Source organism: Semicossyphus pulcher, unplaced genomic scaffold (assembly GCF_022749685.1).
Source record: "Semicossyphus pulcher isolate SPU_LCO1_2020_fin unplaced genomic scaffold, fSemPul1.0.p SCAF_9, whole genome shotgun sequence".
Classification (NCBI taxonomy): Eukaryota; Metazoa; Chordata; class Actinopteri; order Labriformes; family Labridae; genus Semicossyphus; species Semicossyphus pulcher.
Window position 1 is genome coordinate 31,754,039 of NW_027211770.1, and position 25,934 is coordinate 31,779,972.

General features: G+C 41.7%; 2 protein-coding genes across 5 annotated transcripts in view; both read left to right on the forward strand.

Annotated features, from left to right (window-relative positions):
• The first annotated feature begins 1,135 nt into the window (after nucleotides 1–1,135).
• LOC138584122 (zinc transporter ZIP1-like) lies at nucleotides 1,136–10,109 on the forward strand. Its single transcript, XM_069656280.1, has 4 exons — nucleotides 1,136–1,249; nucleotides 4,198–4,462; nucleotides 4,539–4,669; nucleotides 7,539–10,109. The coding sequence occupies exons 2-4, from the start codon at nucleotides 4,291–4,293 to the stop codon at nucleotides 8,217–8,219; spliced, it is 984 nt and encodes a 327-aa protein (XP_069512381.1). The 5' UTR covers nucleotides 1,136–1,249; nucleotides 4,198–4,290; the 3' UTR covers nucleotides 8,220–10,109.
• Nucleotides 10,110–11,803: 1,694 nt separating this feature from the next.
• Nucleotides 11,804–25,934, forward strand: part of LOC138584045 (CREB-regulated transcription coactivator 2) — a 40,621-nt gene continuing 26,490 nt past the window's right edge. For all 4 annotated transcript variants that reach the window (XM_069656163.1, XM_069656164.1, XM_069656165.1 and 1 more), the window contains exons 1-3: nucleotides 11,804–11,978; nucleotides 23,425–23,526; nucleotides 24,935–25,051. In XM_069656163.1, coding sequence (XP_069512264.1) covers nucleotides 11,805–11,978; nucleotides 23,425–23,526; nucleotides 24,935–25,051 — 393 coding nt within the window. In that variant the 5' untranslated portion in view covers nucleotide 11,804. The remainder of the gene's footprint in view (nucleotides 11,979–23,424; nucleotides 23,527–24,934; nucleotides 25,052–25,934) is intronic.

Genomic DNA, 25,934 nt, shown 5'->3' on the forward strand with positions numbered 1-25,934 from the left:
CACCATCAGCAGCTGGACGGATCCTCCTCCCACCGGCAGCTGTGTGAAGTTAGACAGAGTCAGACACAGCAAGACCGGAAAACAAGGGAATTTTACCACCAAAATAAAAGCACTAACTGTCAGTTTAAAGAAGTGTGCTCTAAATACTTAACATGAGTCCTTAAATGATGCTTTATTTACTCATGACCCTCTAAACACAGGTTCTGGTGCTTTTGGACATTACTAATTTTCCCTCCCCTCCTGTTTCATCCTAATGTTTCATTTAAATGATTTTACAAGCCAACAGTCGTAAAATGGTTCAGTATCCATCCATCCATTATCTATACCGCTTATCCTTCAGGGTCGCGGGGGGGCTGGAGCCTATCCCAGCCATCATTGGGCGAAAGGCAGGGTACACCCTGGACTGGCCTTACAAGCATGTCTTTGGACATGTGGGAGGAAGCCGGAGACCCCGGAGAGAACCCACGTGCAGGAGAACATGCAAACTCCGCACAGAAAGGCCCACCTTGCCCAAACTGGGGTTTGAACCAGTGACCTTCTAGCTGTGAGGCAACAGCGTTAACCACGGCAACACCGTGCAGCCCTGGTTCAGTATTTCCCCCGGAAAAAAAAGTATAAATAAAGTTTTGAAAGAATAAATGTAATTTTCTGCAACAAAAATTTAAGGTGACATTTTAATTTTCTAAAAGCCTCAATCGGGATCTTGACCCAAGTTTGCATTTTTACTGTAGAAAAATATTCCATAATACACTGTTTGACTTTAGCTGACATGAAAGCATTAAAATAATCCCTAAAACATTTTGTATAATATCAAAATACTGACCACAGGGAACATTTATCTGTAATATCATTACTTTTTCGCTATTTTTCATATTTAAAGTACATTAAGCTAATAATGTTCACTTTTAATTAATTCAAGTCAGGTTTTGAATGCAGCACTTTCATTTGTAGTGGACTAATTGTAACGGGCTTAGCTAATTTTCCACAATACATGCAAATTAATTGCTTCACATCAGACCAAGATTGACCAAACCCAGCTTTTATTTTGAAAACAGGAAACGCGGTGTGTCTTTACATACTTGACAGCAGCTCCATCACAAAGCGGGATCAGCTGATGGGAACTGAGTCACCACCACTTCTTCCCGGACAACATGTAACCTCACCGAGCGGAGAAAGAAACTAAATTCTATTCTGAAGATTTGAACGGAATCGTTTTTTACGGAGGAGAATCAGCTGGATCCGGATTCAGGTACGATCCGGATTAATCACCGAGCGGAAATAAAAACACGGAAATGTTGGAAGTTTCGTGAAAGTTTCCATGTTTCTATGAGTCACATGTTTCGTGCCTCTGGTTTATGATCTCTTACCGGAGCTTATAACGAGCGTGTTGCCTGTCAGGTACGAAAGAGGTTTTAATTAACACGTAAGCGTTAGAAAGTTCAGGTTGATGCCATCAGAGGTCAAAAATACGACCACAACATAATCCTGTGACTAAACATATGTTATCTTTGGAATATTCTTCTTTCCCATCAATGCATCAGTCTGAACTTTAGGATCGTGTTCCCGACATCAAGGATCCTCTAAGGACGTTTTATGTGTTTATTTAGATTTAAACATTTCTGTCAGGATATAAACACGTTATGGCTAATTAATGTTTGATGTCATTAGTAACATATAGATATAAATACCGGAAACAGCAGTGTTGTGACCAAGTCATCTTTGCTCGAGTCTCAAGTAAGTCTCAAGCAAGTCTCGAGTCATTTTTTTCTTGGGCAAGTCAAGTCAAGTCCTCAGTTAAGACAAGTCAAGTCACTTTTTTATCTCCCCAGATCCAGCACTCTGACCTGTAGTATCCGGCCTTAATAAAGAGAAAACACAAGGTGTTAGCAGCCCGTCTAATAACGATATTATTGGCCAGTTTATATAACCTGTTCACAAAGTATGACAGTGAATTGTATCTGTGTTATCTTGGCACAGACGCAGCCATGATGATGGTCTGCTCTGAGACCGTGTTGAGGAGTAACGAGTACGACTGATGAGGCTTCTCTTTGGGGGCTTTGATGTTGCGGGTTGCCATAGCGAGGAGTTTGACTGACAGCCAGTCATCCAATCATGACGATCACATACCGGGGAGCTTTTTGAGTCGTCCAATCATGATGCCCAGTTCGCGCTGCGTACATACTTGATAGTTTGACAGAAACTTGACAACGTTGAATTTTATATTTAACATATAACATTCAAACTTATGAACACACGCAAGTCATTATGCCTCAAGTCCAAGACGAGTCTCAAGTCATTTATTTTTTGTCAAGTCACAAGTCATCAAAACAGTGACTCGAGTTGATGATAAACTTGACTGTTTATCATGTGAGGAAGAGATAAACGCAGAGTTCCACCTGACAAGGCAGCAGAGGAAGCAAAGGTACTTTATCTTTAAGTAAAGATAATAAATACTCTCCTGGTCTGAACACATGTAGCAGTGTAATGATGCTTCAAACTGGCAGGAGTCAGTCACACATATATTTATCAAAAACTTTAAAATGCTCTAAATCTCCTCACAGATTTTGCTCCGTAGAAATCAGAAATGAACGTACAGAGGATCAGAGGTTTAACTGGAAACAGACTACAGTGAAGTAGAAGAGCCAGGCATAAAAAAATAATGAATATTTTGAGAATAAAGTGAAACTTTCGGTGCTGGTAGCAGGCAAGAAAAATAAGAATAATTTATCTTTTTCTCCTGTTTTTAAATACAGATATAATCAAACAATCTTGTGACTCGCCCTGAAGACCTTCTGGATGGTTTGTTTTCAAGTCAGTTAGATTTTTACTAAATATTAAATGAATACGTTTTTTCTTTCCCTCCAGTTTAGTGACGCATTTTGTAACCTTACCTAAAAAAGTTCTTTATTCTTCCTTTGCCTGGCCTCAGTACTCTTCTGTAGTAAAGGGTTTGTTACGATCTCACCAAAGGCTCAAATCAAAGAGGCCAAACAAAATGAAAAGTCAGAAGAGTTGCCACAAAAACAATTCATTTATGAAATTACAAGAAACCCACCAAAAACCCAAAACCAGACTAAACAAAGGGCTGATGGGCCGGCCAACCAAACAAAAGCAGGCAGGCACTGAGACCATCCCACAGAGGGCCGTAGGAGCAGCTGCTCTCCCTCTACTCCCTACTTCCACCCCCCCTTTATTGTTTCCTCCTAATCAGGTGGATCACGACCACCTGAAAGAGAACAGGATGAGTAAGGACATTCAAAGACATTCAGTCGTACGTGTTTTTCTATATCGTCTCTGTGTAATGATGCAAATCCAGCGACTGAACTGCTTTACGGCAATGTTTACATCCTTTTGACATCGCTTTACGTTCTAATCCTCGCTCGTGGGAGTGAACCTGGAGCGAGCCACGGAGAAGATTTATTCACATGGACGCAAGTGAGAACAGTAACTCAGTGCTTTTTTAAAAAAAAAATATTTAATTCATTCAGGATGCTCCAAAAATAGTCTTGACCATGTGGTTATTTCATATATTTAAGTGAAAAATACGTGACGTCAAGTTGCGTAGATGGGTACAAAAATGATCAGAATCATGTTTTAATAACTGAAAAGTTTAAAACCTTAAAACCTTCACGTGCTCCGACATCTGTTAGCATGACCCCGGTGCTTGCCTGTCCGTCTGACTTTTATGTTTCTCAGGTTAATTCAACACAATCACAGCGTGCGTTAATGGCAAACGTGATGAGTTCAGGTGCTTCCTACATTAGAGACACCTGACTTTCTGCTCATGGACGCTCGAGGGTTTCTCGTTTCTGTCCCTGACTCACTGCGGCTCTTTGTCTAAATAAAGTCTCTCAGTCTGTCGTGACTCTGAGCTGGCAGTCTCTACATGTCAGAGAGGTGGGGGAAACAATCAGACTCCTTTTTGCAGCCAGTGGAGGCGCCCCCTGCTGGTCATTAGAAAGACGCAGGTTTAACACACTGCTGCATCACTTTCAGACCTTCAGGCCGGGTCAATTTCTTATCTACTGTGGATTAAACCTCTGGAGATCGTGAATGATGGTACCAAAGTTTATCGTAATCTTTCCACTTGTTGTTGAGATGTTTCACCGCCATTAAAGAGGTCAAAGGTTACCGTATCCACATAACAGATGGAACAAAGCCAAAGAAGATTTAACTGTTTGTTTGTGTCTCTGGCAGATTCTCCTCTCCTGTGTGAATCCATGGCAGCTCTCTGAGACCTCCTCCCTCTCCTCCTCCTCCTCCTCCTCCTAAAGATAAACCAGACTAAAGATGTTTGCCGGGGGGAGAGTTTCCTCGCCGGTGCTGCAGGCCAACCCTGCCGCCGTCCCCCCTCTGGAGATCAAACTGGGAGCACTGGTGGTCCTGCTCTCCGTCACGCTGCTGTTCGGATTCGCCCCGCTCTGCATCATCCGGGGGACGGGCCGCTGCAGCGTCGACCCGGGTGAGGAACAAATCAAAGCTGTGTCTGTCTAATCCAAACTTGTAGATCAAGTTTTAAGTTGATCTTTGTCCTGCAGATTTGCGGCGCAGGATGCTGAGTCTGATCAGCTGCTTTGCTGGGGGAGTCTTCTTGGCCACCTGCCTGCTGGACCTGCTGCCAGACTACCTGGAGAGCATCAACGAGGCCTTCACCAACGCGGGGATCACAGTAAGATCACACACTGTTAGTGCTGTAAAAACACAGACAGAAACATGAACACGTGGGCTGATATTTCCCTGCTGCCAGTAACTGACACTGTGCTGAGCTGTCTGCAGGAAGGGAAATATAATTGCATCTAAAAAGTTACTCTACAAACTCACCAGACCCCATTGACAAAAGTGCCCATTTAACCTCACAGAACACAGGAGTTGCAGGTGCCTCAATCTTTCAGTAAGTTTGTGTTGTTGTGTGACTTTGGTGTTTTTACTGATTACTTAAGATCCAACACAACATTTTTATATGCACAGAAAACAGACATACAAACCAATCGAGGCAGCAGTAGACCGCAAAAACTCCTGTGTTCTGGGTGGTTAAATCACTGTTTTTCTGAATGGAGTCTGGTGTGTGTGCAGAGAGCGATGTAACGTCTGTGTGTGGTTAAAACAATCATCTTCCTCTGTAACAAAAAGGTCTATCTCTGTAGGGATCCTTTCTGTCATGCTGTCACACACGTCAGAGGATCACCAAAGTTTGAAAGTCTTTGTCTAGAAACCACAAACGTCAGCACCAAACTCATTTATGTAGGAGATGTTGAGAAGCTGGATACGAGAAACTGCTGGCGTCGCTATGGAAAATTCAGAGGATCACTAGAGTTATTGTGGTTTATGCACTGGGCACTATGGATGCCTGTCAGTCAGAGCCCTGCTGCTGCTGACACAGCTGAAGTGTGATTTAATGTGGAGTAAAAAAGCTTCAAACTGGCAGATTTAGCAGAGGAGGGCAGCTGAAGGTCAATGCTAAAAAGACTCTGCTGGGAAACCGTGTGTGTGTGTGTGTGTGTGTGTGTGTGTGTGTGTGTGTGTGTGTGTGTGTGTGTGTGTGTGTGTGTGTGTGTGTTATCTCAGTGAGTGTGTGGTACGTGTGGAAGGAGGGGGTGTTTACCGGGAATCGCTTTCCTCCCTCTCAAATAACATTGAATTAACCTCCAGCTGCTTGAACAGGCAGAAGTTAAATACTGCGGTAACACTGTGTGTGTGTGTGTGTGTGTGTGTGTGTGTGTCTTCCCACACTTCCTGCCTCTCACCACATCGTGTTTAATGTGTCTCTTTCTGCCTTCCAGCTCTTGTTGTTTTCTGAAGGTTGTAAATTCAGCCTGTCAGACATTTCAGGGCTTTTAATTTGAAAGAACAACATTTATTATAATGAATTATATCTTATTTCTGGTCCTTTATTTGTTCTTCAGTGTTATTTTATACTAACCCTTAAAGTGAACAGGAGCACTTGCAGATCTTTTTCTTCTTCTGCTATATTTGTGTAGTAGGCACACTTCCTGTCAGCTGTTCACGCACACACAAAGAGGAGCTCACATAAACAATACTGCAACTTTACCTGATAAATTCTTTTAAACAAAATAAAACAAAGCTCAAAAGAGAAACATGGATGTGTGAACGTAAAAATGGAGAGCCTCCATTAGATCACAAGGTGACATCATCAGCCTGCGACAGTGTAACTGCTCCTCTGATCTCCTCCAGTCCTGCGTTTCCTGTCAAACATGTGCATGTTTTTCTGTGGATGTGATATAATTATACGTGGATCCTAATATAATGATGACGTGTATTTCTGTGAGGTTTGTCTTCATCCTAATCTCTGATCTGAATCTTCTCCACATCCGCTGGTTTTAACTCCTCAGCACTCTGTCGTCCTGTGCTCTCAGAGATCCTGACAGCAGATCGAACCGCACAGACGGCATCGAAACCTGAAGTCAGAAATCAATTTAAAAATCCCAACCTGACCTCACTGTGATCACCTGTGTGATGGCAGCCCTCTGCATGACGTTGATACATGCACAGTCAGCGCTGGCATCAACGTTCCAAACCGATTGTTGTAGGCGCAGCGTTCGCTACAAACTGATGTTTAAGTTCTGGACTGTGGTGATGTTATTGATCGCTCAGACCTCGTTCATCTTCACGCTGCATACAGCAGACTCTGCAGGTTGTGCTTTTGTAACTCCTCAATGTACAGCGTATGATGCACTTACATGGACATCTCTTTACGAGGACACGTGCACTGGATTCAGTTTCTATTTAAATGTATTCATTTCAATGATCCTCCTCGTGTCCGACAGTATTTTGTATCCTTTACCTCAAATCATCACACCAGGACCTCCTCAGATTATGTTTCTGTCCCTCGTGCCGAGAAAACAATCGGTAAAAGGGCCTTTAGGTTCAAATGAAGTGTGGCGCCTTATGTATTCTTTATATGTATTGTTTTTATTATTATTATTTTTTGTTGATTTCATATTTGTTTTATTGTCATTGTTCTTTTGTTGTCAGTTCTGATGTCATGTTGTGAACTGCTGGGACCCCCTTGAACACGAGGCGGTGCCTCTCCAGGCTTTTATCTTTGTAAATAAAATTCAATAACTTCAAATAAAAACATTAAAAAAAAGTTCTAAATAAGGTTTTACAACTTCGTTATTTCTGGTCAAAGAAACGGACGTTACGTCGCTCTCTTTAGACCAGACTCCATTTACAAAAACTGTGATTCTACCTCACAGAACACAGACGCTGCTGCCCCGCCTTTGTTCAATTTATAACGTCAAACAATAATGCAGACTGACTCTCCAATCAAAGCAGCATGTAGAGCAGCAGCTCCTTCTGTGAGGTAAAATCACTGTTTTTATGAATGGAGTCTGGTGTGTCTGCAGAGAGCGATGTAACGTCTGTGTGTGGTTAAAACAATCATCTTCCTCTGTAACAAAAAGGTCTATCTCTGTAGGGATCCTTTCTGTCATGTTGTCACACACTTAGAATAACAACCTGAGCCTGTCTGTCGTTACACCCTGTTTCTCTGCTCACTTCTTCTTCTCTCCTCTCAGCTCCAGTTCCCTCTGCCTGAGTTCATCATGGCCATGGGCTTCTTCCTGGTCCTGGTCCTGGAGCAGATCATCCTGGCCTTCAGGGACCAGTCGTCCTCTGTCACTGAGGAGCGTCGGACTCTGCTGGTCGACTCCAGCGTCCAGGCGAACGGTCGCCATCACTCCCACCACCGCCGCGGGTCGGAGGAGTCCGAGGGCGGCCACTTCCATGTGGACTTTAACTCCCAGTCCGCCCTGCGAGCCTTCGTCCTGGTCTTCTCTCTGTCGCTGCACTCGGTGTTCGAGGGTTTGGCGGTGGGGCTGGTGGAAGAGGGGAAGGAGGTGTTGGAGATCTGTCTGGCTCTGATGATTCACAAGAGCATCATCTCCTTCAGCCTGTCCTTCAAGCTGACTCAGAGCCGGCTGCGGCGCTCGGTGGTCGTCGGCTGCCTGCTGCTGTTCGCCATCATGTCACCGCTGGGCATCGGCGTGGGGATCGGCCTCACGGAGACTAAAATGTCCCCGCAGCACCAGCTCGCCCGCTGCACGCTGGAAGGGCTCGCAGGGGGAACCTTCATCTACATCACCTTCATGGAGATCCTGCCGCACGAGCTCAGCTCTGCCAGGAACCGTATCCCCAAGGTGGCAGCGCTGCTGGTGGGCTTCGCTGTGGTCACCGCCGTGCTCTTCATCAAACTGTGAACATGCAAACTCAGACATCTGACAGAAGAGACCGAAAGAAATGTGCCAATCTGATTCTGTGTGTCAGGATGCTCTTGAAAGACCTGAGACCAGGATCAAGAGCCAAATCCTCTCACGTTCTGTTTTATAAAATCATGAACTGTAGTCATCTCGAGTCCATCATGCACTCTGATTTAATTTAAAGGAATAATCCGACAGCTCTCTGTGGCAGGCGTTCCTCCCTTACTTCTTCTTAAGGACTGCAACTGTAGAGTTGACTGAAACATCTCGACCGAGGCCGAGACTGAAAGAGACACAAACTGAACTACATGTGTTTGTGTAGGTTTCTTGTGCGTCTCTGTTTCATCATTTTGCATCTTTTTTCTGGAGGTTTTTAATTCTCTTTTCTCTTTTGCTTCTCTTGTAGTTGCTCTGCATGTCTCTGTCGTCGTTTTGCACCTCCTTGTAAACGTTTTGTGTCTCTGTCTAGTCGACTGATTGATCAGGAGCCCTCTGAACTCTTGGCCCCTGTGCCAAAGAAATCCTTATAATCAGATTTTAACCAGAATTTTAGGCTCCGACAGAAAGGAGCGGACGACAGACTGTCATGTGCTCGACAGTTAGAGAGGATTTTATTCTCAACATTCACAGGAAGTATCCCTCTACATGTGGCGAGTCTCTGCATGAGAGTTATGAGGCTTTAATCAGAGGCTTGTTGCAGCTGACATTCAGAGTTATATAATAACTGTTCTACTGCTTTCAGATGCGTCTCATCAACAATTGGAAATTAATTTCAGATTTCAGTCGCAGAAAGTTTCCAGCAAAGTGTTAAATCTGAAACTGAAGATTATCATTTCAGGTACATTATAAAATATTCTGTTTTATTGCTCTATCAAACATTTCATACGTTCTGTTGCCTGACTGTTGAATCTTCACCCTCTTTCGACCAGTTCAAAAAAACGTTTAAATCCGTTTTTTTACACTTTATTTTTCTCATTATTTATGAGACTCTTTATAGACCCTGCTCTCTGTGTGCACTGTGTCTGTTTGTGGTGTTTCTGTGTGCTTGCTTTATGTTACGTTGCCCATCCCTTGCACAAGAGATCATTTATCTCCATGGGGCATTTTTAATGTTGAATAATAGATGAATAAGAACGTCTATCAAAACTTCCAAGACCTTTAGATGAGGTCTTTAAACGTGCAACAGTCCTGGACTATCAAAGATTCAGAAAAGCAGCAAATCTGCTCCTTTAAATGTTGAATGTAATCATGTTACATGTGAACTCCAGTCCTTCATCTTAATTATTGGTCACTGATCAATCATCAGATATGCAGAGTAATATGAGTGTTCAAATCTGTTTCAGCAAATTTCTGCAACGAAAAACAAAACCTTTTAGCTCGTGGGCGTGAAAATGTTTCCCGACACAGATGGACAAAGTGTGATTTCAGTTTTTTTCTTCTTCCATGAGCTGCAGAAAACAGGAAACACTTTGTTTAGCGGGACAAACTCCAAATGTTCCTCCTCTCACTTGAGGAGAAAAGAAGTCTTTTATGGGGACGCTGCAGAGAAACGCAGCGCTGCACAAACACAAAGAGCTGCTTGTTGTTGTTCATTCAGAGGAATTTACTACACTGAAATGTCAGAGGAGCGGAGCGACCTTTATCTGCTGGTTAGGATCAGCTTTGATTTATTTTTGACCTCATTCAACTTTAACAGAAAAATGTTCTGCAGGAGTCAAACGAGGCGTCGCCTTTATCGATGTATTTTTGTAATTCAAACACAAAAGTCTTTGATCCAAAGTCGTTTAAAGCACTACAATATTTTAATTATTGTGATGAATGTGTGAAATATTTTGTATTGTGATGACACATGAAAGACTGATTAAACACAATGTGGGTTTTTTTAAATCACACAGCCTCTGAGAGTCTTTTTTTTGGTTTAAATTCAAAGTTTTACATAATTTTCACAAGATTTTTTACAGATTTCTGTAAATCTCACAGGACAGAAACAAAAGATAGTTACCCGGATTTATGTCCGTAATTACAATCAAATTATAAACATATAAAAAAAAAAAAAAATTGAAAGGTCATCTACTGTTTTTATTCTCTGCCCTTCTCTCAGGTTGAACAAATAAATAAATAAATGTTTTAAATTGTATTTATTTTTTTACTGATTCACATATCAAGAAGCAAGAAAAATAACTCCTCCTAGCTCCATACTCTGACCTTTGACCTTTGACTTCCTACAGGAAAGGTGGAGTAGGTGAAAACCTCTTTTTTTTTCTTATTTCGACACTTTCATAAACTCGGTAGGAAGTTATCTTCTGTGGTTTACACTCTTCAGTGTGCAGCAGCTGGAATCTGCCGGCAGAGGGCGCGCTGCCACTTTCTCCCCTAAATCATAGCTTGTCTGTGTTTGACAGGATGACTCACTCCTCGGTGCCATGAAATAATAACAGATCCACCTTCTGTTTCTGAGAGTGGGCGTTGACACCTCGCCTTGTTCTTATTTGACCTCACACTAACATGCTGTTACCATGGAGACCAGGCTACACAGATGTGAAGCAATTGCATCCCCCGATAAACAATTTAGATGTCAAATGTGTAGCTGTAGAGCTGTTTGTTTTTGTCTGAGCGAATGAGAACATACTTTATGTTAGGATTTTAATGAATACAAAAGCCTTTGTGAGGAATGGCCTCATATAATTTAGGTTTTATTTCTTATTTTTATTTATTTATTTATTTATTTTTGTTTGGCCTGAACGGTAAGGTTATTATGGGATAGGCTATGTGAAGTATGACAAACCTTATTGTAAGTGTTGTGTTTTCCTAGTTACTTTTTATTTGATGTTGCAATAACAACATGACACTGTCCCTCACAAGCCTGTTAAATGTGTTGATTTTAATTGTCAATTTGTGCATGAACAGAGTCCCAAAAAATATTTTGGCTGATCGCAGGCCACAGAAATCTTTGTCCAGACAAAAAATTACAACAATGTTACAAATCTATTACCAATATCATCAAAAAATATATATATATATCAAAATATACACAGAGATAAAAAAAATCGGATTCAGGTTGATATCATTACCAAATTAAAAGCCAGAAAAAAAGAAAGGGTCACTGGTTTCCTTTAAAAAAAAATACTGTGAGTTAGTGAGATTGCGTGCAACCTAGATATTTGATGTAGGTTTGACTTTTACTGCGCTCGAGTGAAACTAAAACAATAAAAATCCACGTTGATGTGGTGTATTTTTTTTTAGTCATAAGTGGCTGCCATAACCTTTACGAGCCACTAGATTACGCTGTGTTTGCTCATTTGAAGCCTCGAAGCTTCGAATTTTTGCTCGTCAGGAATAGAAAGAAAGCCCCGAGAATACATACGGCTCCATCCACCCATTACTAAATCAATTACTCTTTGTATTCCTTTGAATAATAATAATATGGACACATTTCGGTGCTTATATGATGCTAAAACTACAGCGCACGCTGGCTGACATTTACGGCCCCCAGAAGCAGCCACAGAGTGAGAGCTCTTCACTTTCCCGCGCCTCTCTGCTGAAAATCATTCCACTACGTCAAGTCGTCCCGTCCGCTCGGTGAAGATGTCTGCGACGGGTACAGGCGGCTGTGGACCCGGACCCGGACCCACCTCGGGCTCCGGGTCCGGGGCTTCTAACCCCCGAAAGTTTAGTGAGAAGATAGCACTGCATACCCAGCGACAGGCCGAGGAGACGGCCGCCTTTCAGGAGGTTATGATGGACATCACCTCGACCAGGGTGAGTGTGAGACGGAGGAGGAGGAGGAGAGCTGCCCGGAGGAAGAGAGGCCTTGCCTGGGCTTGTCAGGCTCCGAGATAACGATAACTGCTGCCTCTACTTGGCGCTCTGCTTAGAATTGGTGCATTAACAGTAAATAACAGCGTGACACGACAAAACCTCTGGTGTTTGTTTGACATTTAATGTTAGCAGAACATGTTGTTGCCTCTTGTTGTCCATTTCCGATACGTCGTTAGCGTAGTTAGCAAGCATTAGCTATGAAAGCTAACTTGGCTTGTTTACTATGTTACGTTAACGTCGCTGTCACCCTGTTAGCCCGGACACGTTCGGCTCACAGCGGAGAGACAACCCGCTGAACTCCGTTCATATATCGGATAGTTCGGTGTGGAGTTACTAACTGCTACACATATATTAACAGGTACAACATAACATGTTTTTTAAAATTATGTTGTCCTTCTGGTGATTTCGGCACTCAAGTGAGGCACGTATTAGCAGTTGATTTCATTACAATCATAGATAACTTTTTAAACGTTATCACGACTTTTCCATGAAATCCAACTGATTATATTACACATATTAAATAGTTTAATTTTTTTGGCGAATTGGCGGTATGCCGTTTTGAATCATATAATAAAATGACGCATTTATTGGTTGTACATTCTTAACTAGAGTGCTTACTTTATATTGTATTTATTTTAAATGGAGTTTGGCTTGACGGTGTTGACACGTAAGTTGGAGCCTGATTATCGGGGCTATTGCTTTGCTAGCTAATTTTACTTGAATGTCAAGTCTATAAATTTGCATTTCACAGTCAGTTAGCGGTGTAACTGTTAAGTATTCAGTTTATTCACTGACACAAATGCTAAGCTTGATAGCTACGTTAGCTTAACCAGGATATGTTGGTTTGAGTCCGTAGCTGTGGGGCTGCTGGATCCTGCAGGAGTTGTCAAAGGAGTCTGCAGCAAAAGAAGGATTAATTTATGTCATACTTACTTTATTTAAATGTACTGAAGCCATCTTAATGCATACTTTGTTTATGCTGAAGCTTGACCGTGTTGGAAAAAGGTGAAATAAGGACATGAGGGCTTCTCCTTGGACTAAACCTTGAAGAGATATACATGTATTTATCTCTGGACTCTTTGATGTGGAAATGTTACATCCTTAGTGATAAGGTTAATCTTTTTAATTCATTTTAATTGCTTGATTCTTTTTTGTTATAGAAATAGAGTTGTTTTGGGCTTCTGGCATTTGTTATCTTGAATTCTAAAAGTTAACTGTCACTGTGTGTGTTAGGGGTCTGTTGGTGTTTGGGTATTTCAGATATCTGTTGCTGTGGCCTCTATTCAAAATATCGTTAATTTCTGAACATGTCTGCTGCAGAATGTATCATAAAATAAGCCACAAACTTCACCATGGGTGATGCGGTCATTATGTGTTGCTGTGGTGCATCATGTGGAGCTCTGCAGGTTAGCAGGTGAGCTGTCTGTCCAATCGCAGCCTGTGTTTGCTTTGGCTCGGTGTGATTAAATGCTGTCTGCTTCCCAAACACAGATGTGGTCCCTGGTGAGAGAGTGTGCACACAACGGACATTAGGAAAATATCTTGTTTGGATAATTATTAAAATGATAACAGCGTTCAGTGTTTTTGTATGAACCGTAGAGCAGTTGGAGATTTCTACCTTCCTGTTTGTGGTTTCTCTCATTTTAATATCTCGGCGTATTTGACGTGATTGTGGTTGATGTTGTAAATCAATAAACAGGATGGCTTTGTGTTAATGCTGGCCTTTTATGATGTTTGCATGATTGTGATATAGCCCTGGTTGTGGCCTCTTAAATTTGCATATTTGCCAGTTTTATAGGGGGTGATTACCTTGAGCTTTGTGGTTGTTTATAAGTTATAAAATAAGACATTTATGTCCACGTCTATTGTCTACTTCACTTTTATGTGACATTTTAAAGGCATTTCTTTTGCTCAGTATCATAATCGGGAGACAAATCAGTAATGAACACAACCGTCAGTGCGCTTCAGTCAATATTTCAATATTATCCCCGGCAAAAACACATAGATTGTCTATGACTTGGAAAGACAAAAAGATTGAGTGATTGAAGGAGAATCTGTGCTTGCAGCCTGGTTTTAGTTATCTTAATTCATATAAAAAGTACAGTCTAAAAATGTGTAAAAAACATCTTAAGTGCAAATATTTTGTTTTGCCAAATCGCAGAGCCCTCATGGTAAGATTATTTCAGTTTTGTGCCGATTTGATGCAAATTCCTAAATTATTATATTTAAATCAATAACCACAAGGTAAACCCTGCTGTGACTTGAGCACCAGAAAATACAGTTTGTTTTCCTGGTTGAGCGTGCTACGTGTGCTGATCCCTTCCGGACGAGGAGGTCGCGGCATGTACATTTGTCTGACGTGTGTTGGTCTGTTAGAGAAAGCCACTAAAAACCAGATTTAACTTATCTGATGAAAGAGAAAGTAAACAAGACTGAAATCAGAGCGTCGAGTGCAAACCTTCTGCTCCTAACCGGTTTTTAGTTCTGCAGTAGGCGAGCAGGAAGTGATCTGGATTTGTGTTTTTAATCATAAATTGTGAAAAATTCAGGTGGGCTTTGGTTTCAGGTGGTTCAGAAAGACTAAATGATTTTTGCTGTCACATCTTCTCACAGATTTTCTGATATCAGTGTGTGTTGGACTGTCTTTGTTAGGAGGACCTAGTTTGAAGAGTAATTCCCATATTTTGAACCTGGGCCCTTTTTTAATACATATTTTGGGGTCTAAGTGTCTGACAGCATTACAGAAAGGATGCCTACAGAGATAGACCTTTTTGGTACAGAGGAAGATGATTTTTTTTAACCACAAACAGACGTTACATCGCTCTCTGCACACACACCAGACTCCATTCATAAAAACAGTGATTTAAGCTCTCAGAAAGCAGGAGTCGACTTTCTATCGCTGCTACAATCAGTTTGTTTGTTTGTGTTATTTTAGGACCTTGGTGTTTGTAAAGGGTAAGCTCAGATTCAGTACAACATTTTTAGGTGCAAACCACAGACATACAGACCCATCAAGGCAGCAGTGCACCATCACCTCCTGTGTTCTGGTTAAATTATTGGTTTTGTCAATGGAGTCTGGTGGCTTTGAAGAAACGACTGTTTCTGGTTAAAAAAAGAATCTCTCCTTCCCTTTTTTTTGTTAAACAATATTTAAATAGGTGTTAATTAATTTAATAGTATTTGATTGATCATTGCAGCTTCATCAGCTGACTTGACTGAGCTGTTTGGATCCACTTGTAATGAAGTTTTCCTCAACCCTGCAACATGCTGCTCTGATTAATTACTGCAAAGCGAACGTACAAATATCATCGATCAATCCTTGACTCCTGCTGAATCAGACTCATGATCCATTTAGCTATCAGATAAAGATCCAGACAGTTCAATCACTCTGCCAGTGTTTACATCAGTGTTTCTACTTATTGTGATGTTATTTATCTTCAAATGTTTTATCTGTACCACCTGTGCTAAATGTTATGGAAGCGCTCAGCGACTCCAAGCTCGCGGGACTCTGTCATTGACCTTTGACCCCTTATGAGAGTAACGTTAGCGTTAGCAGGCTTGCAAATAGAAAACATGTCCGAAAAGCTGAAGTGATTTATAGCGCTCCACATGGCGCGGCTGTGGCTCAGTGGTAGAGTTGGTCGTCTTTCTATCAGAAGGTTGGCGGTTCGATCTCTGGCTGCTGCAGTCTACATGTCCAAGTGTCCGTGGGCAAGACACTGAACACCAGCTTACATACGAAACTGAAACTTCACTGCAACAAAGTTACGCAGAAGTCCTCACTTTTAAAGAGCGAAGAAGAGCGAGGAGAAACACACAGGCAGATAGGCCCATCATGAGAGAAGATGGGGAACATGCTGTCATACTTTCAGCCGCATTAAAAAAAATTGAATGAATTTTAGATTTCAGTTACCAAACCTAACACAACTGTTACACACGATCCACCGAGTAAAGGAAAGTTACATTGACACATGCAGACGCTCAGAAACGGATCACATGGACAAAAAGTGGATCCATTTGCAACCATTACATTTTTCCTCATGTGCACTCCCTAGAGGTAGCTTGCGCACCCCAAAGCGTGCACGCACCACACTTTGGGAATCCCTGCTCTAAACACTAGAAAAGCACAATATAAGTGCAGTGCATTTCCCATTTACGTCTAAAACCTTGAACTTTACATGAAGGAAGAGAAACTTCACTAAAGTCTGTCTGTATGCTTGCTCTGACATGACACCTGGTGAGACGGCAGGGCGACACCTGGGCGGGCAAAGAGGCTGCTAGCACAAGCAAAAGCAGTCAAGACAAAGACCTGAATATGAAACATGTTTCCAGCCACAACTCGGCCAAGTCTGTAGTTATCACTGCTTTTGTTTGTACTGCTACCGTACCTTGCAGTGTAGTTGAGAGTGACGGCTTTTGTGACATTGAAAATACATTTGAGCCGAGGTACAAGACACTAAGCAGACAGCATGTCGCTGACAGGTGTGTGCCAGAAATGTATATTTAACTGGATTATGCAAACAACTGTTTGGTTCTGTTCTCTGCAGGGTTCAAGACGGCCTCTCTCCTGTTCCCGAAGCTTCCTTTGTTGTTTTTTGCTCTTTATTGGCAGATTAATCCGCCTCATAATGAACCAATGACTTGTGAAAAATAATGGATAGGTTAATCAACAATGAAAATGATTATTAGTCACAGGCCTGTTTCAGATTCCATGCCTGAAAGGGGCAACTCCACCTCCTCCATCACTTACTGACAATACCACCCTTTTGGGTTTTGTCCCTTCTGGGAATTCCTTTTGCTTCTGTCCTTTTATACAGAGACACAGACACAAACACACACACACACACGCTGCAGTAGGAGTGCGTGGGTGGTCCAATCAGCTAATAGCATCAGGGTGTGAGTGTGTTGGTAGCTCAGAAGCTGTTCAGTATTGATATGCTGATTGTCTCATAAATCTTCTTGAGGGAAGAACAGAAATCAGAGACACACAATATCCAGTAAGGAAGGAGGACCCTGATATGTTCCTGTTTCATTTAAAGTCTTGTTATGCTCTTTTTAAACATGGGCCCTATTTGACATATTTTGGGTCTAAATGACTAAAAGGTACAAAAAGTTTTGAATTGTGAAGAGTTTGCCCCGTAGACGTCTTCAGCCTGCAGCAGTGAAACAGACTGTAAATGGCTGCGACATAACCCATAATCCAACAGACTGTTATTCTCAGTGTGTGACAACATCACAGAAATGATCCCTACAGAGATAGACCTTTTTGTTACAGAGGAAGATGATTGTTTTAGCCACAAACAAACTTTTCATTGCTTTTTTCAAAGCCACCAGACTCCATTGACGAAAACAGCAATTTTACTTTGCTGACCACAAGAGTTGCTTTTCTAACACCGCCTCGTTTTTTTGTTATTGTTTGTTACACAAATATTGTTTTGGAGCCAAACTTACCATTTAAAACACCAAAATCACACTATATAACTCTAAAGAAAAAACAATCGAGGAAGTGGTAAACCAGATGCTCCAGTCCCCTGGGAGCTAAAATTACTGTTTTTATGAATGGAGTCTGGTGTGTTTGCAGAGAGCGATGTAACGTCTGTGTGTGGTTTAAACAATCATCTTCCTCTGTAACAAAAAGGTCTATCTCTGTAGGGATCCTTTCTGTCATGTTGTCACACACTTAGAATAACAATCTGAGCCTGTCAGTGGAAACAACAAGAACTGTAAGTGGACGACCTTTGACCCATCATGGATTATGTTGCAGCCATTACGGCCTGTTTCACTGCTGCAGGATGAACACATCTACTGGAGACATTAGTTATAACCTTTTAGTCATTTATGAATATGTAAAAACAGTGCCATGGTTTATTCAAAAAACTGAATTACTCGCTAATATAACTTTGAAAGGGTTTTATCTTCACAGTTGTCAGAAATATTTTTTTTCTGGGTCAGAATGACTCATCTGTTATATTTACTGCTAGTTTTATCTTTGATAGTGACTTTTATTGTTTATCTGTTAAATGTCTTTAATTAGAAATGAAGTCAGCAAGTTTTTACGGTTGAAATGGGAACAGTGTAAGCAGCATTTTTGCTCGTATTATCTGTGGTAGGGTTTTAAATTACATTTTAGCGGTTATAGCTGAAATGCTAATATTCTAAAATGCCCAGTTTAACCTTTTAACTCCAGTTTTGATGTTTTTAAGGATGAGCTGAAGATGCTACTTTATTCTTCAGATATTCCCTTTAAAAATAAGAAAACTATTTTTCACACTACATACCTCAGTCAGATGGATAGAGATAAGGTTCAAACTCTGTGATATTTCCCTTTCAGGCCCTGTCAGACACAGCGGCACCGCTCCGCGTTAAGGCGCATTATTTCCAGAAGCTTGTGCCTCGCCGCCACAGCCTTTTGCATCCCGGAGCATGCAGCAAGTTCAGTGTAAACTTTGGGTGCTGAGCCCAGCAGTGACCGCAGTTTAAATTGCAATCTCATAGAGAGCTCCTTCTGGCTACTCCGGCTTTAAATCAGTCCTCTTACTCCAATTAAATCTATTTCCAGAAGATTCCCTCCTCACAGGATGGTGATAATTGTCACTAAGGGCGGAACAATGATTGCAGCAGCCACAGGGAGGAACAGGGACTTTTCATTAGTTAATTGTGATTAAATGTGTTTGCATGACCTGTCAGAGCTTTATTACTCCAGGAAAAGTTAACCTTTGGATTGGCTGTAATACGATCCTGCAGGTACTCCACATATTAATCCAGATAACAGATCAGGAAGTGTGTACACGGCTATAAACAACCTCATTCCGCCTAAAACATGACCACATGAGCCGACATGATTGATTTCAAAGTGTGTTGGCATACACTGAATATATATAAGAATAATAAGGCTTATGAATTATTAGTTTTAAACATGATAATGGGGGCAATGAGAGAGTATGTAATGTGGATTGTTCCTCTGGCTAATGCAGGATGTGTTCAACCCTTTGAAAACTCCCGTGTGTCGCTGCAGGAGGTCTGTTTTGTATATTATCCTGTTTAAATCTGTCTAACAGAAAAAGTCTATTGTTTGCCGATTTTGATTCCAATATATTAGGCACGTTTTTTCCACCTCATTGCGGAGCACATCAAGTCTCCCCTGTAGTGGAATCGATTTCATGCCTGCTCTTGCTGTAGTGGCCCGCTGGCAGATTCTTGAGATGGTGGATTCAGTTTGTGGTGTTGAATGAATGAGATGTGGCCCCTCCTCGCATGACTGATGCTGAGCACAACCTTGCTGTCCGTTTGGGAAACTTGCCGTACCGCAGACATCTTACACACTTCTTCACGCTTGACGGAAGAGGCGTGGTGCAGGCAGCGCGCACACGCTCGCGCAGAGCTAATGTCGTAGCATTACGTCAAGCTTTCTCAGGGAATCATCGAGCTTTTAGGCAAAATGTAACTTTATCAGCAGAAAATATCGGCAGAAAAATGACCTATCTGCCGATATTTTCTGCCGATAAAATGTAATTAATATTTATAATAAAGAATTTAATAAAAAATATCGTGCATCCCTGGTATAGATAGTACATTAACATGCTAGCTTAGCTGTTCTCCAGACTGTTGCAGGGATTCAGAGACGACTGCTGTTCACTGTGAGCGAGTGAATAATCAGTCACTTGCTGTTTGTCACTTTGTAAGTATTGTGTTGCTGTATTACAGGTGTTTTTCCAGCATGCAAACAGTGGTTAAAGTCTGTGTTTGGAGTGAAGCGAGCACGTAGTTCGTCTGAGTCACAACAAGAATTTTAGTTTTTAGATGTTCTTAGAAAGAGATGGTTCTTTATGTCTGCTTGTTTTAACCTTCTGTCCTTTCATTGAACTTTACTTGTTCTGGTCTTCAGTCACTCGTGCTTATGTGGAGGATTTTTTCAGTTCTGAGGTGCTGCTCCTGGCACCACCTCTCCTGTCCCTGCTTGAACCCATCTGGTCTGCATTGTCCCTGCAGTCAGAGTCCTGGTCATACCTGCTGTAGTTCACCTCTATTCTGTTTTCTCTGTCCTCAAACTTGCCTGTATTTTTCACAATGATTAGTGAGGCCCCAGTGGCATCTTGTCCAAGAAGCTTTGACCTAGATGAAATGTGATGTCGGGTCACGTTCAGAGGATGATGTCTGCTGAGCATACGTGTCCAAAGTCGCCTACTTATACCACACGTTGTCTTCAGCCAAAATAGACTGTGAAGATTATACATGGATGATCATATGATTGTAAAATAAAGTATGTTAACGCTTCCGGTATGCTTTTCAAATTAAAAGCGCAATCTGGCATTTCTGTGGAGAGACTCGCCTCGTTTGTATACGAAGCTTTTATTTTGAAGTTTTTCCAGGTGAGTTGTTTGGTAGATAAAGTCACCTGCGAGGCTCCTTATTGGGCTCGCTGCTTAATTTTCACAAGTCTCACGTAGGCCATGAGTACATTATGTTAATAATAGAAATAACATCGTTATTTCTTCTGGTGCGACCGCTCTCTCTTTCTCTCACTCCCACACGGACTGTTTTTCCTGCATGCAACCACAGCCTGCTAATACGTGATTGGTCAATATAACCCAGACTACAAACGGAAACCAGAACACTTCCAGTCAAACAGAACAAATCCAGCCTACAGACTCTACATCTTCATGTAGAATCTATAAATACAGATCATTACAGCTTGGAGGAAAGCCGCCTTTAGTCACGATGATGGAGCTCTTCAATAAATGACTCAGTCTTCTCTGTCAGACTTAAAGTCTGAGTCTGCACTTTCTGTCTGCTCAGAGACTCCAGAGCCAAAACCTCTGTCTGTCTGTCTGTCCTTGATGAGAGGCATTAAAACCTAAACCTCATCACTCATTCGTCAGCCTACTTTAGGAATCATTCTCCACTCTGGACAATAATAAACTCACTCACTCACGACAGCACAAACACTGAGCTGCGTTAACATTTGCGTCCACACGGCTTTTAAACAGAGCTGTTCGTGTGAGTGCATGAGAGTTATAAAGACGTGTGAATGCTGCCAGCGTTTCTGAACACTCAGGGTTTGTGCAGAAGTGTTTTGCAAAGATCCAAGGACACGAGCAGATAGAGAACAAGGACAGGAGAGACTGCAGATAAAATAACTAAACTGGGCCAGTGTGTGTGTGTGTGTGTGTGTGTGTGTGTGTGTGTGTGTGTGTGTGTGTGTGTGTGTGTGTGTGTGTGTGTGTGTGTGTGTGTGTGTGTGTGTGTGTGTGTGTGTGTGTGTGTGTGTGTTTCTGATTGTGTCCACATGATGTACATATATTTATAGGTTTGCAGACCTCACCATGTTCTCCTGTTTTATTTTTCAGTCCGTTTGTTGGTTCACAGAGAGTCAGAAGCTTTATATGTTGTGAAAGGTAGTCAAAGGTCAGAGGTCAGCAGTGAGGCTTGTTTTGTCAGTGCTAGCTGAGGCCTTTCCACAAATAGTCCAACTCTGAGATGTGAACATGAAACAAAAAGGAAAAGTTGTCCTGTGTTTCAACTGTATTTTTCTCTACGAGTCAAACAGTGAAATTAAACTACGTTTGAGTGAAATCAGGACGCAGTGAACGAACAGGCAAAGAGCACCGACTGTATTTTAATTTGGCGGGTTACATCCTGTCGTCTGTCCAGTACAGGACTGCAAAGATGAATACTGACTCCAGGTCTGTTTAGAGTAGGGATGCACGATATTGGATTTTTTGCCGATATCCGATATGCCGAGATTTTCATACCGCAGACATCTTGCACCCTTCTTCACACTGACGGAGGAGGCGTGCTGCACAAAGTGCACGCGCACACTCGCACAGAGTTAATGTCGTAGCATTACGTCAAGCTTTATAGGGAATCATCGAACATTTAGGCAGAGTTAAAGCGTTGTTTTATAGGCGGAAAATATCGGCAGAAAAATATCTATATATATCGGTTTATATACCGAGAACGTGCCGATAACATCGTGCATCCCTAGTTTAGAGTTCATTTTAGTTTCAGCGGCTAAACTTAAATTAAGAGTAAAATAAAGTTAAACAAACATTTAATACAGACTAAAATATGACTAAAAAACAGTCCTGCAAAATAAATCCCAAAGCTATAATGTTACTCTTTATTTCATTCATAGCTAACTGTTAGCTTTCTTGTCTTCAGTCATCTCCTACATCAACGATTAATCAGTTAATTTAACAAATGCTGGAGGACACGCCCCCTGTCAATCTAATTGCCAATTATTTTAAACATGTATTCATCATTTTGGTTTTTCAAGGGTTCTTAAATATCAAGATTTTCTGCTTTTCTTTGTCACTTCTGACGGTAAATGAAAAGAAGCTTTTAGAAAACATCTCTTTGGTCTCGGGCAGATTGTGAGGCTTTTTTATGAACGGCAGAATAATGGCCAATGAAGACATCTTTAATTGCCCCACTAACGTACATGAGATAAGACTGCATGTAGCACGTGTGTCCAGTGATAAAATTAGGCTTAATCAAGAAGAAGAAGAGTTTGTTGCATCCTTTTAACTTTAAATGTGTTGGTGTTTTTCAGCTTTATTTGCTGTCTTTTCAAAAAGAGGACTCTCTGCAGGTTTGGGGAACAAATGTAAAGAAAATGCAAACAGCAGATTTGAACATCTACAAATCGTCCCTGAATGCTGCGGTGTGATTGTTCACCTGATTCTTGACAAATTTTGGAAGATATATATATATATATACTTTTTGTGTCCTTTTTTTCTGCTACAACTGCTGAGTATTACCCTTCTTATGACCTCTGACCCTTGCTGTCCTTTCTGCTTATTACCTTCCTCTTTATGTGAGCTGTTGGTCGAAATGTCACCTCTGCAGGATGAGGTGTTGTTAGCCTGAAGAACATCGCCGCAGCGACTGTTGGTCTGAGTTATAATATGGGAAACATCTGATCTGCCAGAGGTGCATTCTGGGAGTTTTTATACAGGGACGAAGCAGGTCAAACAGGGCAAGTGAGGTTAGGACAAGGCACCTTCTAGTGGACACTGTGTTCAGGGACCATCAGAGCTTACTGTGCACGTACTGGTGGCTCTTCACTGATGTGTTTCTCCTGTTAATCCCAGTAAGAGGAGCAGGGTTGTTGCTGGTCCAGATGGACGCTACTCTGGAACACTGAACACTAAAAAAGGCAGCTTCAGTATGTCAGCACAGCGTGCTCTAGCTTATGCAAAGTTTAAACTCTAAATATATCTGTAAAATTTGGTTGCTGCAAAGATTTCCTGTCATAGAGAAGTAAAAATCATATTCCCGTTTAAGAAGCTGTAATCAGAGAACTTTTTACTAGTTTTTGGTAAACAAATGATTGTATTCTTCATTTTCTAACTCTGAATGACTCTCTTTGTCTTCGTCCATCCAGCTCCAGGCCCAGAAGCTCCGTCTCGCCAGGAGTCAGGGTCCGTACTACGGAGGCTCGCTACCCAACGTAAACCAGATCGGCAGGACGCCTCAGGACTTCCAGGTAACTAACACCCACAATGCTCTCACTTCTGATGTGACTTCCTTCATCTCTCACTTTGTATTTCCTTCCTTCCTATTTCTGCTGCCATTACTTTTACTGCTGTGGCTATTACTACCCACAACTTCTGTGTCTGCATGAACTCCTGGTTCTACCACGGATACTTCCTCCACTACAATAAGAATTAAAATACTCTGAGAGGACAGAAGCAGCTGTGAGTGTGATGTGAACTTGTGATGAAGGTGTAGAAGTTTTAAGGACACAGTCTGCTGTGTCACCACAATCTGCAGCCCTTCACGTCTGAGTCATCAGCGTTTCCCATCAGCTCTGCAGCAGAGCCAAACTCATTCAGTAATGGAAGTGTTTCATCAATATCACCGCCTCTCCCTTCCTCTCCTCCGCTGATATCACAGCTGAATCTCCACCTTGATTAGTGTGCCTCCCTCCTCTTCCTCCTCCTCTGTCTCTGCAGGCAGACCCACATTAAATTGACTTGGCTGCAGCAGGTACCGGGATGTGTTTGGCTTCCCATCTGCTCTGGGAGTTTAAAGGAATTTGGGAGATTGAAGCCTCCATAATCTGCATTGAGTTTCTTCCAGGTATCGATTTGCCAAGAAAATGGTCTGTGACGCAAGACTGTAACCGAGCAGACTTGGAAGAATGCTCCAGATGTTTTAGCAAAAGCACAGAAACCTCACAGCAGAGCAGTTTTGATTCAATTAAAATGTAGACTTTGGTTTTTTCAGTCGTTTCCATCCTGGCCTCTATTTTTTTCAGACTTTGGGGTCTGAATGACTAATATTACAAAAGTTTTCGATTTGCTCGAGTAGATGTGTTCATCCTGCAGCAGTGAAACAGGCTGTAATGTCTGCAACATAATCCTTGATGGGTCAAAGGTCGTTCACTAAAAGTTCTTGTTGTTTCCACTGACAGGCTCAGATTGTTATTCTAAGTGTGTGACAACATGACAGAAAGGATCCCTACAGAGATAGACCTTTTTGTTACAGAGGAAGATGATTGTTTTAACCACACACAGACGTTACATCGCTCTCTGCACACACACCAGACTCCATTCAGTGTCTGTGTTCTGTTGCAGCCTGTGTGTGAGTGTACACTCTTTGTACCTTTCAGTCATTTGGATCCATAAATCTGTAAAAAATCGGGCGCAGGTTTTAAAATAATTTATTGAATGAACTATTTCCTCCAAGTGAAGTTTTCCCTGCAGCAGCTGGAAGCTGAAATTGGAGCAGCTTTCAGGGACGTGATATAAATCATACGAGCAGCAGTTCTGTCCCTGAAAAGGAAGTTGCTCTCTGTGTTGCTTTTTCTTCTTTTCTCCAACAAGGAAAACTTAAAAAATGTGGAAATAAGTTGCATAATAAATCATTAAATCTCTCTCTCTCTCTTTCAGGGCTCCTTCCCCTCCACTCTGGAGTCCAACCGGTCCACTCGGCATCACGGCCTGGTGGAGCGAGTCCAGAGGGACCGCCGTTTCATCTCGCCAGTCAGACCGTACCGCAACCGACAAGTATCCTTCAGTTTTGTTGAATCTAAATGAACAAGCTAAAGGAAAGGACAGGAGTTATTATTATTTTTGTCCGTAAATCTCTTTTGTTATTCTTTCTGTTTGGATCCAAAACGTGTAAAATCAACATGAACGTGTGTCTGTGGCTCTCTGCTCGAGGCTCATTGGTGCCTTCCAAAGGTGTAAATCCTTCAAAACGTCTCGTAAAGAGAGTTTTAATGCTTGTTTAAGGCTACGTCATTTTCTAAACCAGTCGTATTTGTTAGAAAACAATGAGGCGGAAATTATCAAAGAGTCGGGGACCATTTGTTGACCTCATGATTATGTTTCAGACGGACGGTGTAAAGAAACTGCAGATTGTGTGTTCACATCAGACAGATACATTCACTCAAAGTCTGCAGTTTGTAAGAAGAAAAATATCAACAATCATTAAAGTGATCCTTTATTTAACGTGGTCGTTTTCTGCCACAGTTAACCTTCAAACCGCTGGAGAATACGAGTTCAGTAGCTTTTGTGTGTTTCTTTTCATGGTCTGTGAAATCCCGGCAGCCCATCCGATTCTTCAGGCAATGCTCTGCTTTGAAACCTCATACAGAGATTATTTTGTCTGTTATGAACTTTTCTTGATGTCATCTCGTCAGTAGGATTGTTGTTTTCTGTTTTTAGGTCACCACGCTTCTGTTTCAAAGCTCCTCTGCAGGCGAAACATACAGCTGAAGGTCTGCTGGCCTGTGTGCATCAGATAAAAGCTGCATGTCTTTATGAAATATGGAAGTTTGGGGTTTTTTATATATTAGAAAGGCTTGTCTTGGAAGTTCAGTGGCTGTTATTGGGATCTCTTTGTCTTAGTTGTTTTCTGATGCCTCTGAATGATTTCTGGTCCCTG

Bases quoted from the DNA above. Each gene is read 5' to 3' on its own strand.
- LOC138584122 (XM_069656280.1), top strand. From the start codon at position 4,291: ATGTTTGCCGGGGGGAGAGTTTCCTCGCCGGTGCTGCAGGCCAACCCT. The intron at 4,463-4,538 runs GTGAGGAACAAA...TTTGTCCTGCAG, and splicing joins CCGCTGCAGCGTCGACCCGG to ATTTGCGGCGCAGGATGCTG. The intron at 4,670-7,538 runs GTAAGATCACAC...CTCTCCTCTCAG, and splicing joins TCACCAACGCGGGGATCACA to CTCCAGTTCCCTCTGCCTGA.